At 44.6% G+C, this 15,863-nt stretch overlaps 1 protein-coding gene across 4 annotated transcripts in view; it reads right to left on the bottom strand.

Moving 5' to 3' along the window:
- Positions 1-15,863, bottom strand: part of dcc (DCC netrin 1 receptor) — a 113,598-nt gene that overhangs the window by 62,960 nt on the left and 34,775 nt on the right. For all 4 annotated transcript variants that reach the window (XM_057018798.1, XM_057018799.1, XM_057018800.1 and 1 more), the window contains exons 2-6: positions 15,316-15,672; positions 12,884-13,171; positions 10,205-10,355; positions 9,906-10,042; positions 609-763 (exon numbers count right to left, since the gene is read on the bottom strand). In XM_057018798.1, coding sequence (XP_056874778.1) covers positions 609-763; positions 9,906-10,042; positions 10,205-10,355; positions 12,884-13,171; positions 15,316-15,672 — 1,088 coding nt within the window. The remainder of the gene's footprint in view (positions 1-608; positions 764-9,905; positions 10,043-10,204; positions 10,356-12,883; positions 13,172-15,315; positions 15,673-15,863) is intronic.

The raw sequence follows: 15,863 nt of genomic DNA, 5'->3' as shown, positions 1-15,863 counted from the left end.
CTCAAACCACCACCATGTTGAGTTGGAGGGGTTACATAGTGTAGGAGCTTTATGTTTGGGTCCCCTAAATGCACTCAAAAAATACAATGAGAACAAACATTGGTCTCTGTTTTCCCCTTGCCTGGACATGGGTCACTGGAGCCCCCATCTGGCGACAGGCCTGGAGGGGGGCATGATGGTGTGGGCCTGCTGGCCAGGCCTAAATCCATGGTGCCCAAAGAGGCAAAATGGGCGTGCCTTCATATGGCCTCATCTCCCATGAGAGCGGCAAAGGGGTCAGGGGCAAAGGTTGCCGGGTTTTTGCCGAAGGCAGAAACCTTGGTGGTCTGGTCCTCAGCTGCAAAAGCTAGCTCTAATGATTTGGAATGTCAGTTCTCTGGTGGTGAAGGAGCCCGAATCTCCTTGAGACAGGTTGACCTCACTAGAGGTGCCCAATTGAGAGGGGCTCTCCAGGTACTGGCAAAGAGACTAACCCTTTTTTTGAGAGCTTGGATGGGGTTGTAGAGAAGACTCCTGCTGGAGGATGTCAATGCTCATGCAAGATTTTATAGCTTTCAGCCATTAATCTGGAAAACATAGAAATTGCTTACATGTTAGATGTAACTCACCACAATCTGGAAGTAGTCACTGGGTATGACTTCCTCTCCATTTTTCACCCAGCGGACTGTTGGAGGGGGGTTTCCTGTGACAGCACACTCAAGCTCTATGTCTGTAGACTCGTAGGCAAAAGTGTTGGTCGGATAATTCAAGAACTGAGGTGGCACTGCAGAAATAAACAAATCCACACGTGAGTACAGGAGTTTGAACTAGGACCCCCTGATATTGAAAGACTGACTCAGAAACTCTGACACGATTAAATATCCAAAAGTCTTCACCTCATTACTTTGGTTCATTATTTGTTGGGTTCTGAGGCAGCTGACCATCATTGCTCCTTCTCCTTCCTGTCACTGACATTTTTCCATTTACCAGTTTTTCATTCAGCTTAGTTCAAGGACAATGTCACTGTTAAAAATGACTGTTTGCTCTTTCTTTCTGCCTGACTGCTGCATGTCTGGAGATACTTTGGCACATTACCTCACAAGATGCCACAGTGCATTAATTCCTCATTAATTACCTCTAAAACCTCTTGGAAGCAACAGGTTTTCTTAAGATAGCTGCATACAACTAAACAGTTTTATCCATTAATATAAATAAAAGGAGCACACTGGCCAATTTCATACAGAAGAGAATCATCGAATAGTAGAACCTCCATCTGTAAAGATCAACCTGAGATAGAGAAGTCTCCACGTCCAACCATCAACGACACTGACTTCTAAACCAACCCCGTTGACGTGTTAGAGAAAACGACTAATGGCTCCCTAAAGAACTGTCACAATGTGAGAAAGGGTTTGTGTTGGTGGCAGCACGACGTCTTCCTTAATCTTGGATAATCCATCTCTCTATCTCTGAATAAATAGATACACTGACACATTCTGTGATCATGTTGGTTTTCAATTGTACCCATTGGTGCATATAAGAGAAAATTAAATATGTTGGAGGAGGCAAATAAAGCCCCTGACATTATGCAGGAAAACAGAGGAAACTAGAGTGCATGAGATACGTAAATGAGGACCTAGATGGAGACAGTGGTGGATGGACAGAGAAGTTGAGCTCCATCAATACATCATTATCTGGAGGTGTAACTTTATCACAGCAGTAATGCTCTAATTAAGAGCTAATGATTTTTCTAGACGGTCAGTCGCTGTAGCAGCAACGACCAGTGATGCTGGGATCAAGCAGAAAGCCCACTGAGTCTAGGGATTAGTGTGAGCCAGAACTGGTCAGAATGGACACAGCAGTGTCTACAGAAGCCACCTGAGCATCCTCTTTTGTCCACTAGTCAACACAATCACTTGTTCCCTGGTTACATATTACACACTATTAGTGTTGCATTTGCTTTATTGTTATTGTTGAGTTGAGGTGGAACACAGGTCGTCTGGAACCTCCCACCCTGGGTTTTATCTGTGATTAAAAAAGGAATATTTTCAGAACAAAACAGCTCCACTAGCAGATAGTATAATGAGCATCTGCTTTATCCAGCTGCTCATCCTTGGGTCGATTCAAAGCTCAGGGTGGATGGTGCAATCTCTGCTACAACCCGCCACAAGGCGCTCCACTTTTCGGCACCGCCTCAGTCATTGATTTGTAAATGGCTTCAATAGTTGGGTTGGTTTGTTGAGGATCTTATCAGCAGACCCACTCAGGGCCTCAGCGGGCCTAGATACAGTATTGGAAGCATGTTAAAGCAGCCCCCTGATCATTACTGTTGTTGTCCAGGTCTTGTCTCAATCTCCCAAGGCATCGAGATGGGAGATAAAGACCACAAAGATCATTGTGCCCAAATTGGAGCCAGCTGGGGACGGCAGCCTCTGTACAGGTGCCGACCTGATGGTTGTCTGCTCACACGATGCAAAGGAAGGACCCACTGACCAAACACAAAAAACGACTCTAATTTATTGAAATGGTTATTAAAATGCTGCTGATTATTCTTCTATGTGGTAACATTTGGAGCTGGAGGGAGTCTCTAGAGGATGCATGAAGTATGAGGCCCAAATGGTGCACGTTACATGTTTAACAACACTGTTCACACATTAGTATTCACCTCTGTCATTAAAATGATTATCCGTCACTCACAATGTGTTTTTCACGTTAAGTTAAACAGTCATCTCATCAAAGAGATGAAAGGGGAATATCAAAATAGGGGAAATACAATCTGCTGTTGTCCTCTTCTCTCTTCACAATGACACAGTCTAATTGTTGCAGCCTAATATCTTCCAGTCAGCATTCAGATGGAAATCAGCGCCATCATTCATTTAACCGAACATCTGCTGTTTGTGTGTGTGTGTGTGTGTGTGTGTGTGTGTGTGTGCGTGTGTGTGTGTGTGTGTGTGTGCTGGGGTAGGGGAGGGGAGGGTGGAGATAACGAAGGACATCCTCTTCTACACAATAGTCTGCATCTTTATGGGAGCAGAAACTAATAGCAGCGCTGTTTGGACAGCACTTATCCATTAATTATCTGTCATCAAATGCATCGAGGAACACACACACACACACATGCACACACATCCGCACATGCACAAACACTGCAGTTTTAAAGAGCTGCTAGTGGCTGAGCTACTTTGCTATATTTGTTTTAAGTGTACAGGTGTCACAGAGTATCCATCCAACAGACCACCATTGTTGACTCTACTGTCTATTGGTATAAAAATATGTCATTTCTTTTCAATTTGCTTTAAATCTCCTTTAAACACACACACACACACACACACACACACACACATATATATATATATATATGTGTGTGTGTGTATATATATATATATATATTAAATCTCCTTCAAACACACACACACATACACACTCATATATATATACAGAATATATATATATGTGTGTGTGTGTGTGTGTGTGTGTGTGTGTGTGTTTGAAGGAGATTTAAAGCAAATGAACATAAGAAATGACATATTTCTTAACTTCAGTGTTAATGTCATTAATCACTAAAAAGTTGTGTCTATTTTTTCTACAGCTGCACTTAGCACCACAAAGCCCTTCAGCGGTCGTCATGGCAGCAGTGAACAGACAGTGGCAGGATGACGCAGGAAATATTGACGACTAAATAGCTGATGGCAGCCCTGATGGTGACCCAGAAGATCCAAGATCAACATGTGTTCACTCCCACTGAGCGACACCACACGACCTTCCCTGTTTGCCACAGCTGGATTGTGTGGCTGACAGAAAGGTGACAGCAGACAAACAGGAGGAAGGATGCAACCAACATTCACAGAAAAAAGAAGACATAAACAAGAGAGCAAGGAACTGAACCCTGAAGGAGCATGATGAGTAAAGTAAGAAAAGAGAAAATGACAGAAGGGCAAAATAACCCATAAACGTCCTTCCAGCAGCAGAGATATGCTGGTGTAGAATAACAAAGCACTGCACAGATGGCAGGATTAATCAGCAAAATCAGAATAAAACTGAGGCGATTCCATCAGTGAGAAGGAAGGTGGATCCACAAGATTCAGACACATCCAGACAATCTGCAGCACCGAGAGGCAGCAGATGGTGAGTAACACACAGATGTCTGTGACAATCAGCTCCTTCTCTACTTTCAGGTTCCTCCCCGTCAGAAAGGCCATGTTGGGGCCGAAGTCTTACAGTTACCTGTTGAGCAGAACATCAGTCTGGGTGTGGACTCAACGCTCAGCTGGTCAGTTCCTGCTCAGAAGCGAAAGTCACAGCCAATCCTTTGTTTCTTCTCCCCCTTCGGTGACTTGACTGACTAAAATCCTGGATTATAGAGCTTAAGAGACAAAGGCAGGTCAAGCTGATTTGATTTGCTGGGCAGCACTAAAACCCAGCAATCTGACAAGGAAATGAGCAGCACGGTGGACCCAATGTGACAGATTAAAGGGTCTGAATTCACACAGTCGCCAAGGTCTTAACCTGGAAGAGCAGACGCTCACTCAGCTCCATGGCATCTTAAGACCTCCAAAACAGCTTTACATCGGGTTGTTGTTTCAGATTTAATATAACGGTTCATTTCAGTGGTTTCTATTGTGGTTATATTACAGCTGAGGGAATCCGGACAAGGACAAGTCAGATGTCTGTGAAGAACATCAAAGGCAGAATTCTCATTCTCATCGTTTAATTATGTATTTTATTTATTATTCTTGTATTTGATTTTTTTTTTAGTGAAATCTGTCTTGATTCCAGCTTCAAACCTCTTGCTTGGTCACCTGGTCAGTTCAGAGTTTTGGTGGAACAGAAACACTGACTAATTTAATCTGATTAAACGCCCCGAACCCCCACTGTTCATACTGTTAACCAATTAATCTCTGGAGTATGTTCAAGGTGCTGCTGCTGGGAATTGCAGCTGCCGCATTGTTCCATCCCTCCTTCCATCCATCCATCCATCCATCCATCCACCCATCCCTCCTTCCATCCATCCACCCATCAACCCGTCCCTCCATCTGCCTAACCATCCATCCATCCATCCATCCATCCATCCATCCATCCATCCATCTGGAAAATAACTGGAAGACCTGAGGGCAAGCCTCAAGTTCCAGAGACACACGAGTCTGCAACATCCTCTGTCCCACTGAGACCTGGCTGATCCTGACCCTCCTGGACCACAGCCTTCAACCACCAATGACATCAGCATGTTCATGGACCCGGTTGTTGGATAATTGGATGAAATGTCAGGACATTTCCTAACAAGAAGCTGTGGGTAGACAAATCTATCCAGGGTACCCTGGCATCCCCTACAACGCCATCCTCGGAAAATGCTGTGGACTACAAGGCTGGATCTTACAGCGTTTACAGGGCAGTGAGTGAGGCCAATCATCGCTATTAGAAGCGGCTGGAGCTGTAGCTTTAGCAGTCTAACCCAAGGCAGGGTCAAAGGACAGGGACGAAGTATGCCGCACCCACATCTACGGTGGTCACTGACTTCCCTCTGGTGAATAAACCTGATCTTGAACAACTTCAATGCCCGTTTAGAGACCAACAATTCAATATCGGACATACAACCGTTGGAGAGGAGGCGGTCCTAACTGTCATTGAGCACAAAATCAAGAGGGAGTTTAGGGGTGTAAACACCAGGAAGGCTACGGGGCCAGATGAGGTGAGCAGCTGGTCAAAAACTCCATCACTTCCTCTCTGCTTGCTGCTCAGGATCCCCTGCAGTTGGTGTATTGTTCCAAAGGATCCACCATCACCTGCCTGCTCCACATCGCTCTCACCCACAGAGATTATGTGAGAACTATTCATCAGCATTCAACACCTTTGTCCCCTCTAGGCTGGCCACCAAGATGAGTGACCTCAAGCTGAACTTTTCTCTGTGCAGATGGGTTCTCAGCTTCCTGACTGCTAAAACATAGGTGGTTGGCATGGGCAACCACACCTCATCTCACCCCCTCAACACCGAAGCTCCTCAAAGGTGTGTGCTCAGTTCCCTGCTGTACACCCTCTACACCTATGGCTGCTCAAACACTACAGAGGACAACATTGTCAAGTTTTCCGACAAAATGGCTAGTAAGTCTAATTTCTGACGAGTCGGCAGGCACAAGAGAGATTCACCACCAGGATGATTGATGCCAACTTAGCAACCCTAGTATCTCTACCATCTGAGAGCCCCTGTCAGGGTACCCAGGAACTCGAACAACTGCTCTGTAGAGAGCATTCTTACAGGGAGTGGGGACAGGGAGTAGAGACAATCAGGACATTATGGCCATCAGGAGGGTAGTCTGCTCAGCTGGGACCCCCCCCCCCCCCCCACACACACACACACACACACACACACACACACATACACACACACCACCACCACCACCACAGTATAGAGGGCATTTACCTCAAACACTGCAGAACTAGGGCCTCCAGGATTCTGAATAACCCACCCTTTGCTCTGCTACACTGTTGCCTTCAGGGACATGGTACCGCTGCCTGCAGGCTCCTACAGAGAGGATGAGGATGAGCTCCTTTCCTTAGGCCGTCCTCATCCTCAACTGACACTGAACTGTACTCTACTTATCTACCCCCTCTGGTCATTTCAGTTCACTGCAGAAAACTCAGCAAGATTTGCACATATTTAGCATATATACAGATAATGAGATTTTTTCCATGTAATTCCAGAATGTTCCACCAGAGTCTTGTTTACATAGTTTAGAATTGTTGTTGTTGTTCTTCGTATCCCTGTGTAAAAGGACGTTAAGCAGCTCACAACAGTAAGAATTAAATTCTATCTAAAATAACTCAAATAACCCGCAACATTAAACTAGTATTTATGATCTGCATTATTCTTTTGTCCCCTACTGAAATTACAACTGCTAGTTTTATTCCCAAATGAGTTGGAATTAAATCAGTTTAATGTCTAACAAAACATTAAAAAGCTTTATGTTTAACTTAAAATGCCAATTGTCAGCACACCTCTCCCCAATTCCTTTGTTTACTCAGGATTTTAGAGCTTCAAATCAATATTCTGTCTTTACATCTAAAGATAAGAACAGTGAAATAATCTGAGGAATGATCTGACCCTATTTTTTAAATAAGAAGGGTATAAGCTAAAAAAGACATGGGTGTCCTTAGATCCAAACACCTTTCAGCTCTCATAAACCATAACATCACTTTTGCTGCCATTATTTGGTGGTTGTGCTGCACTCTGACCTTCTGTACATTTTGCCTGTCTTTGAGGGAACTCTTGCCCCAAGGAACCACTTTAGACCCCCATATGAGCCCCTTACACTTTGTGTGCCTGGCACTGGGGTGATGGCATGGACGCCATCTCACCTGCTGCAGGGATCAAAGGCTGTAACACGCTTGTATCACTGCCCCAGGCAAAGCTGGAGAGGTCAGGGGTCAGTGACCAAACGGCTGCACAGACCATGGACATAGACGACCAGAGGCTGCAGGACTGTGTGTCTGCTCTAGTGGTCTGCATCACAGTGGGCCCTCAGGAAATGGTGCTTTCAACCTTCCTCTTTACCCTTGATACGTCCGACCCCCCCACGGACAGTTGTCACTTCCAGAAATGTCGATTTCCAACAATACCCAGTCCACTTATTCTGCCTGTCCTAAAATAACCAGTCTGCTTCTCCTGTTCACCTCAGTAAAACCTGTTTTCACACGTAGTAGAACCTAACCTAACCTGCTGCAGGCAGACGCCATTCCCAGGTTACACCACGCCTGTTTGCAGGCTGCCGAGAGCAAAGTGTAAATGGAATAATAATCTTCAGACAAGAAGGACGCAAACAGCAGAGAGATGAGCCGAGCTAGGGGGAGGACGCAAATATAAAAGGGTTAATTTTCCAGATTTCCCCCAGAGAATCCAACAGCTGCTTCTGTTTGCTTTCATCTCTTAAGTGAAAGAAAAAAATGGATCGTCATTTGTTCCATGAAGGCTTCGAAATATTTCATTTCTGATGAGCTGCGTATGCAGGGATGATGGAAGTGACAGCTGCTGGAGCAAATCACTGACGTACCAGATAAAGAAAGATTACCCTCCTTTTTACAGCAATACAGCAGACACGCCCTCCAATCACCACAAGAAATAATCCCTAAAAGATTAGCGTTGACTTGTAGTGGTACTTTTCACACTTTCTACAGTCTATTCTTTGATGACTTGTTGACAGTTGGACCTATCTGCCTGATCACAAACCACTCTGTTCCTGCTCTGGAACCCTATGCAGCAGTTTGTGTCAGTGCATCAGAAATGTGCCTGTGGAGATGTGGATTATACTCTTCACTTCTGTGTCCAAGCGCGACCAGTCCTTCCATCTCCAACATTGGGTCAGGACGGTGTCTCTGGAAGGGTTGTGAACTTATTCTGACTGAATACTGAACACAAGATTGGGTTCAATATTTCAGGGAATGCTGCGTTAGCAGGTTTTTGGTGAGCGGGTGGCATCCTTGAGCTCTCTGACCATGAGAACACGAGCACTACTGCAGTTCTGCAGGCTGGGTCCCAACAATCAGAACCACTGTTGTGATGGTATAGGAAGACTCTGACTGGGCACCATAGATCAGCATGATTGGGCCACCTTCTAAGGTTTTGATTCCATCTATTATTTTATTATTTATTTATCCAGTGCTTATATATTTTTCTTATGAATGAATGAGAACATAATAAATTACATATCCATTGGTTACATCTATGGGCTGTAAAACACAATCCCTGAATAACAACATGTGGAACCATGCAGAAGATGGTCCACAGCAGCAGGTGCTCCTCATGGAAGCTCAGAACAGGTCAGAATTTGGTATAAACAACAACATGAAAGCTTGGATCCACGGTATCAATGGTTCAGACTGGTGCTGCTGGCATAGTGGTGGTGGTGGGGGGATTTCCTGGCACTCTTTGGGCCCCTCAGAACCAGCTGAACATGGTTTAAATGCTGCAGCCTCAGAGTGTTGCTGCTGACCATCTCCATCCCTTTAAGATGACAGTAGACCATCTTCTGATGGCTACTTCCAGCAGGATGATGCACCCTGTCACACAGCTCAGATCATCTCTAACTGTTTTCTGGACCAGGACAATGGGTTGACTGTACTCCAGTGGCTCCCACAGTCACCACATCTCAGTCCAGAAGATCACCTCTGAGATGTGGTGGAGAACAGGAGATTGTAATCTCAACAGATCTGCAGCAGTTACATGATGCTCTCATGTCAATATGGACCAAAGTTTCTACCGTACTTGGAAGCACAGCAGCTCTGCTCCTTTACCTTTATTATCCATGAGGAGAATTAGAATATATGAATATAAATACAATGTTTTTCACAAATTTCACACTGCTTTATATCTGCATTTTGCCATTAAATAAAATATTTTCCTTTTTTATTACAGAAGTCACATTTTACAGCCAACATTTTCTGCAGTTTGTAACCAGCTGCTGCTTGAGGCATCTAAACACACCTGAATACACAAGTGGTTTCTGCTGTGCCCGGGAAGCTGAGGAGCAGTCAGACAGTAAATACAAACAGATTATTTTAAATAAAAGCTCCTGGAGCAAACAGGGGTGTTGTAATTCATATTTTATAAGAGCATTTGATTGTGGGAGTGTTTCTCTTCCCTGTCTGCAAGCAGGAGCCTCTTCTGTCAACACAGCATCGTGAATCATTTATTTTACTTTCCACTTTGTGGGATGACAGGCTCTTATCGGTTTCTTTTCTGCAGGTTTTAGTCTCCTGGGAGCTCTGAGATCGTACAGGATTACTTGCTTTTATTTTCACATAAGTAAGAACTAAAGACTCCTGTGAGGTCTGAGGTTAGCATCAGGTGGGTGTTTCACCATGTAACATCTGTTATCCAGACCCTTCCTGGACCCCTCATGTTATGCTGTAACCTGCACCTACAGGCAAGGAAGACTTACCGAGGACACCCAGCTCAGCCTGTGCAGTGATGTTCTGGTTCCTGTTGGCAGCTGTGCAGCTGTAGCTGCCCGAGTCATCGTCAGTGACGCTCCGGATGAGCAGATTACTGCCGACCAGCAGAGAATACTTCTTATTCCTGCAGAGAGGGAAACACTGCCTTACACATCTAGCTGTATTCTTAGTCACATGTGCAGCCCACACTAAAAGATATCTCTACATTTTTTATAAATAAATAAGTAAATAAATAAATAAAATCAAGCATCAACTTGTTCTCTGAGTCGCAGTAAAAGTCACTGACCAGCTCTGGATGAGTTCCTCTCCTTTTCTCCACTGAATGCTCGGTGTTGGGTATCCAGAGACAGAACATTCCAGCACCACGTCTGTTCCCAGCAGAGCTGTTACTTTGGAGGGACGCTGGAGGAACTGAAGACTTCTAGGCAGACCTGGTTCTGAGCAGCAGAATAACAGCTTTTCAGAAGTGTTTTTTTTTAACCTTTGATAGAGGTTTATTTAGAGATGCTGTCATGTCATCTGATAACTGCACTCAGAAGTTTCAGAAGTTTGAACTGAAACCACCATCTGTCCAAGAAAAAGAAGAGATCTTTGGTTTTTACCTGCCACCATCAAAAACAAGAGCTATTAAAAGAGAAGTACTCTGTCCTAAAGTTTAAATATAATGAAAGTTACCAGCAGATCCACTCAAAAGACTCAGGTTCTCCCCAACAGAACCTACTGTCCTCAAAGAGTTGAATGTGGAAACATTGACATGTTTCTCAGTCATTAACAGGTGTCACTGTTCATTATGTCTGCATTCAAGCAGATTCTATGTTTGAATCTGTTTGCTTATGAAAGCCAAAACCACTCTAACATGATCAAAATGCATGTGTGAAAAGCTCAATAGAGTTTTTAGAGGAATAAATGTGGAAGGTGGACGTTTGAGCGACTGAGTTGTGTGTGATGGAGAGAGGGTGTGTTGACGTACCGCTGATGTTTGTAGTCATCACAGTTTGACAAATCACAACTGCTGACTATAAACATTACACATATCAACTTTATGATTCGGGGAAGTCTGTAAAGCTGATTTATCGTGTCAGTCAGGGGTGTCCAGAGCCAGTCCTCAATGGCCTCAATCCTACCACACAGGCTTTGGGATCCATAGACTGTAAAACTGGACGTAGTCGCCTGGTCTGAAAAGTGAAGTCAATGTAAAACTGATTTTACGTCCACAGAGATCCACGGGGAACTCCAGAAAGCTCTGGTTCCGATCCACTCTTATTCATTTTGAAATATGAAATAGTCCTTCCAAATCAGCCACAACAGCATCAACAAGCTAAATTTTATCATCCTAAAGTATGATCTGGTTGTGAGTTCCATAATTAATTAGATATAGATCCTTTAAAAGTGGAGTACAGCACAGTCTGTGGGTGGGCTACATAGACTAACATCAAGTTAAAGGTGAAAGAGCTGTCTGCCTGGTAGGACAGAAATCCTGACTGGTTTGGGGCACTTGAGGATTGGATCTGGACCCACCTGCTGTCTCGTCAAAGATTTTAAGACCATTCACATATAAATACTGCGATGTGTGGAGACTACGTCCTACTCAGGCATCTTTCCCTCCCACAGCATTTGCATCTGGACCTGAGTCCCAACCCCTACCGTGATCTAGCTGAGGTATTAAATAAAGCTGATGGCGTCTCAGTGCACCCCATAAAATATATTAAATTTAGTTCATGTCAATTTAAATCAGTGCACTTCACTAGAATCTTGTCTAATGAAGATGTTCTCTGGGCCTTGAACAGATTTACAGAGCCAGAGCAAGCATCCTTGGTGAGGTAAAACTGCCTTTTACTGTAATAAGACGAAATAGTAAAATTGGGGCCCCTCCTGTTTGGCCCTTTTTCGGTCACAATTAAATTTCCTACTAACCAAGATGTGAAATCACCACACGACAGTCATCCCCTGCCAAGCAGCCCCTTATCCAGGGTCAGGCCTGTAGCAAATTCTTCTAGTCTGAGTTTCTTGAAAGTCTCACACTGGAGGGGATTTCATTACCAGTTTACCAGCTCCTGATGGATACACCACCATACACGATAGCATGGGTATTTTTTCCACACCTGCAGACTTCCTCCTTCTATCTAAACCCTTTTCCTGTGTGAAAACAGCAAATGTTCCTGTTGAAAATGGCTGTATTTACTGCAGACACACTCCAGGTTTGGAGCCTTTTATAAAAAAGAATTTCCCAGTCCCTTGAATCTGCCATGCACTGCAGACTTGACTTCTGGTCAACAGAAGCCTTAAATCAAGTGCACAGAACTCTGACAAGTTCTGAATTCTGCTACAAGTGTTAATAAATGCTGCTGTTAACACAAGAAAAGTGCAGTTTGACAAGCCAGGCGATTGGCCACTATTACTCTAGTATAAACTATACTTATAAATCGGCCCTATCAACGTCCTACAGGTGAGTTTTCTGTGGCCAAAAGGCTGAGAATGCAGAAATGAATGAAGGTGGCTGAAAAATGTGACAAAAGACATTGAAAGCCCTCAGCATGGAGTAATTTCCAGCGTATTGTATGTGCTTTGAGGTGGGTGTGGATTTGAAGGGCAAGGTACATGTAATTATCCTCCTAAAGAGCAACATTCGTACTCAGAAAGCTCCCGCTGATGGAGCAAAGGAACACTTCAGAAGCATGTTACGCGTATAAAAGTGAGTTAACGCTGTAATTTGAAGGGACAAGTGGAATATGGGACTAAGAACGGTGGCTGACACAAAGAAGCAGGTTGAAAACACTTGTCTTCGCTCAACCACTTCCTCAACACTTGTAATTTCTAACTATAACAAATAGCTCGAAAAAGAAAGTGGAGAGGACACAGCCTAGGACAATATAGTGTCAGAAGAACCCCCTTCCATTCCCTCCCCCACCCCTCCCCTCTCCATTGTACTCCCACAACACAGCAAATATCAAGGTGCCAACAGTACCTGGAAGGACTCGGAGTTCTGCATCACTTCCTGTCCTGCTGCTGCCAGGATTGTCTGCCAAACACCGATACATGGCCGAGTCGGGGGGCTGGACACGGCTGACCTGCAGCGAGCCAGATGGTAACATCGCTAGATGAGAATTGGGGTCGAAGGTCACAGGCAGGTCTTCTCGGTTCTTCTGCCAGCGGATCACAGGTGATGGGTCACCCGAGACCTTACATTCCAGCAGAGCTGTGTCGCCAAGGTAGGTAGACACAGACTTGGTGGGAATAACAACCTTAAGGGGACCTGGAAGGAGAGAATATCGCTTAATTAAGCATTCATTTTTTTCACTGCTATTGGGCTATTAAGTGATCTAAATCAACCCATAATCTGAAATACAACGATGTTGCAAGGGATCGATAATCCCAAAAATTAATATCAGGGCATCATTTGTTGCACTCTCACAAATATTAGATTAACATCTGATTCAAATTTCCAGCTGTTTCTATAACAGTCCTGTGTTTGTGATGAGCTGTTGGACAGTTATGCCACAGATACCAGACCTTTTCTATACTGTGATAAAAATAGAGGAATAGTCAAACTAATAATTTGAATCTGCTGCAGGGAGAACAGTTATAGTGGCAGCACTAAAGCAGCGGAAGGAAGGTGATGTGAAGCAGGAAGTACAGCCTGTTGAGCCTCTCGTGGAGGTGGGAGGATCACAAAATGCAAGAAGATGTGTCAGGTGGAGAGTTGGAGAATACCAGCAGGAGCACAGATGAAAGTCAGGCGGAAAAGCAGGCAGAGTGTGGACGAGTAGTGTCCAGCCCACTGTGTTAAGGACCCGTGCTGTTCCCTGTCTGATAAGATCCAATTCAGCAGCAAACAGCCTGTAGCTGGATAAACATGTGACCTTGCTGCCTGCCAGCCTCAGTCTGGTCTCCCAGTAAAAGGACCACATACATCATCATCATCTGATGCGCATGCAAAACATCCATCCAGCAGCATCCTATATGAGATACTGGACCAGAAGGAGAGGGGAGCAGGGAGGCTGTAGCCCCACCACCCTGACAGGCAGCAGAATGGACAAGAATATTCCTTGTTGGGTTAAACCCTAAAGCCAACAATCCCAAGGACATCCAAGACCTCAACCTTCAAAGGACTACTGATGGAGCCCCTGCACCTAAAGGAAGGACAGCACGGCCCCACCCCCGAGCATCCCAGGCCCGGGCGGAGCCAGCCACACGGTCCCGCGACATTTACGCTTCAATGAAACAATATTTGTGGTATTTGTAGGCCAGAAAAGTTTGGTTTGACTCTGAAACTGAGTGACCAGTGTGTCGTGGTAGCTGGGACGTGAAGCGCAATGTGGTGTGAGCAAAGTTGACAGGAACGCTGATGTGGATCCGGGTTGTGTCTTACGTAAGTTCTGCTGCTGTCAGCTCCTGTTTGGCTCCCACTTCTGCCTGCAGTTACACAAACCAACACCTACACAGCCCATATGACCATGTTACTGTCACTTCACATCAGCGTTTCATTCCTGAAGCATCACAATAAAATGTGTCACAGTAAAAAGTTTCAAAATATTCAATATTCAATAAGTTCAAGAAATGGGCAAGAAAACTGTTAAAAATTAATTAAAGGCTTAACAACAGATTTATTAATCATTCATCTACATAATAATCTATCTCAGCTCATGCAGCACATAGGTCAACTGGGTCCTGTCCCCTAAAGCTCTGCATATACGTCCCTCTGGTTTGGACCAGGGAAACATTCTATAAAACTGCACTGAGAGCAAAGACGCACAACTTGGATCAACACCAGAAAGGAAGAGAAGTGTGACAGATGATCTGGAAAGGAGGAGATGAAAAACTGCCTGAACTTTGCGTTCCAGCATGAAACTGGCAGTTCTTTGATATTTATCATTCAAACAAATAACATTTAAATCTGGGCAACATCTCATATGGGTTTTGAATAGAAGTCTGAAAAGCTAAACTTAATGAAAACATGGAATTTGCTTGCTTGCCAGATGTCAGAAAATACAGAATCAATCAGTCTCAGTTAATTAGGTCTAAAGTCTGAGCTTCCATGATAATATGGCAGAAGAACGCTCAGATGATCAGCCTGCGTGCTGAGCCCTCTCACTCATAATCTATAATAAATCTAGACACAAAGCTTCCATCTAGTAATTATTGCACTACCCTGAAAACATGAGGAAGCTGTTATATATTTAATGGTGGCTCAGTGTGAAGAACCAGGACTTGCCTCTTAATGGCTCCATTCTATTGATCTCAAGATGTTACTAAATTGTATTAACCTACAATTACCGTGGTTACATTTAATGAATATGAAGCGTGAAAACGGGGGCTACATGTGAGCCCCCGCAGAGGGTGTGAAGGGCAGGTCAATGTGTTGTGCAGATAATATAACCTTATGAGGAAGTCTCTTACCAGCCACACTGACTCTGGCTACGCGGCTAACAATGCTCCCCAGTCCGTCCAGCGTGGCGAGGCACTGGTATTCCCCTTCATCAGGCCGGTGGTGTCGTGAATGCATCACATTCTGCACCAGTAGTGAACCATTTGCAAGCTGCTGCCGCCTCTCGTCTACCATTGTGCTTAGCAACACGCCGTCCTTGCGCCATGCGATGGAGGGAGGCTCCGCCACTGCGTCTGACTGTGCCTGGCAGTCCAGCTGCAGCATCCCTCCTTGCACCGTCACTGTGTCCTGAGGCTCCTGGGAGAAGGTGAATTCCATAAAACTTCCCAAGCTGGATGAAGAGGAGGGAGAAGAGAAGGTATCTGATCCTGTAGGAGGTGGAGAGAAGGTGGTACAATGTAAGACACAATGAGTCATCAGGGCTTCTTCTCTGTGTAACCAAACATTAGTTTTCAGATTTCAACCCCAAAAAGACCTGAAATGCAACCAAAGAGAAAGAAAGAACGGGCTTCGTCCACTATAATGAGGAGTAACTATTGGTAGTAATAGTAATCCAAAG

This window comes from Takifugu flavidus, chromosome 20, assembly GCF_003711565.1.
Source record: "Takifugu flavidus isolate HTHZ2018 chromosome 20, ASM371156v2, whole genome shotgun sequence".
Lineage (NCBI taxonomy): Eukaryota > Metazoa > Chordata > Actinopteri > Tetraodontiformes > Tetraodontidae > Takifugu > Takifugu flavidus.
The sequence above is the reverse complement of the archived record's forward strand: the minus strand, read 5'-3'. Positions and strand labels throughout refer to the sequence as shown.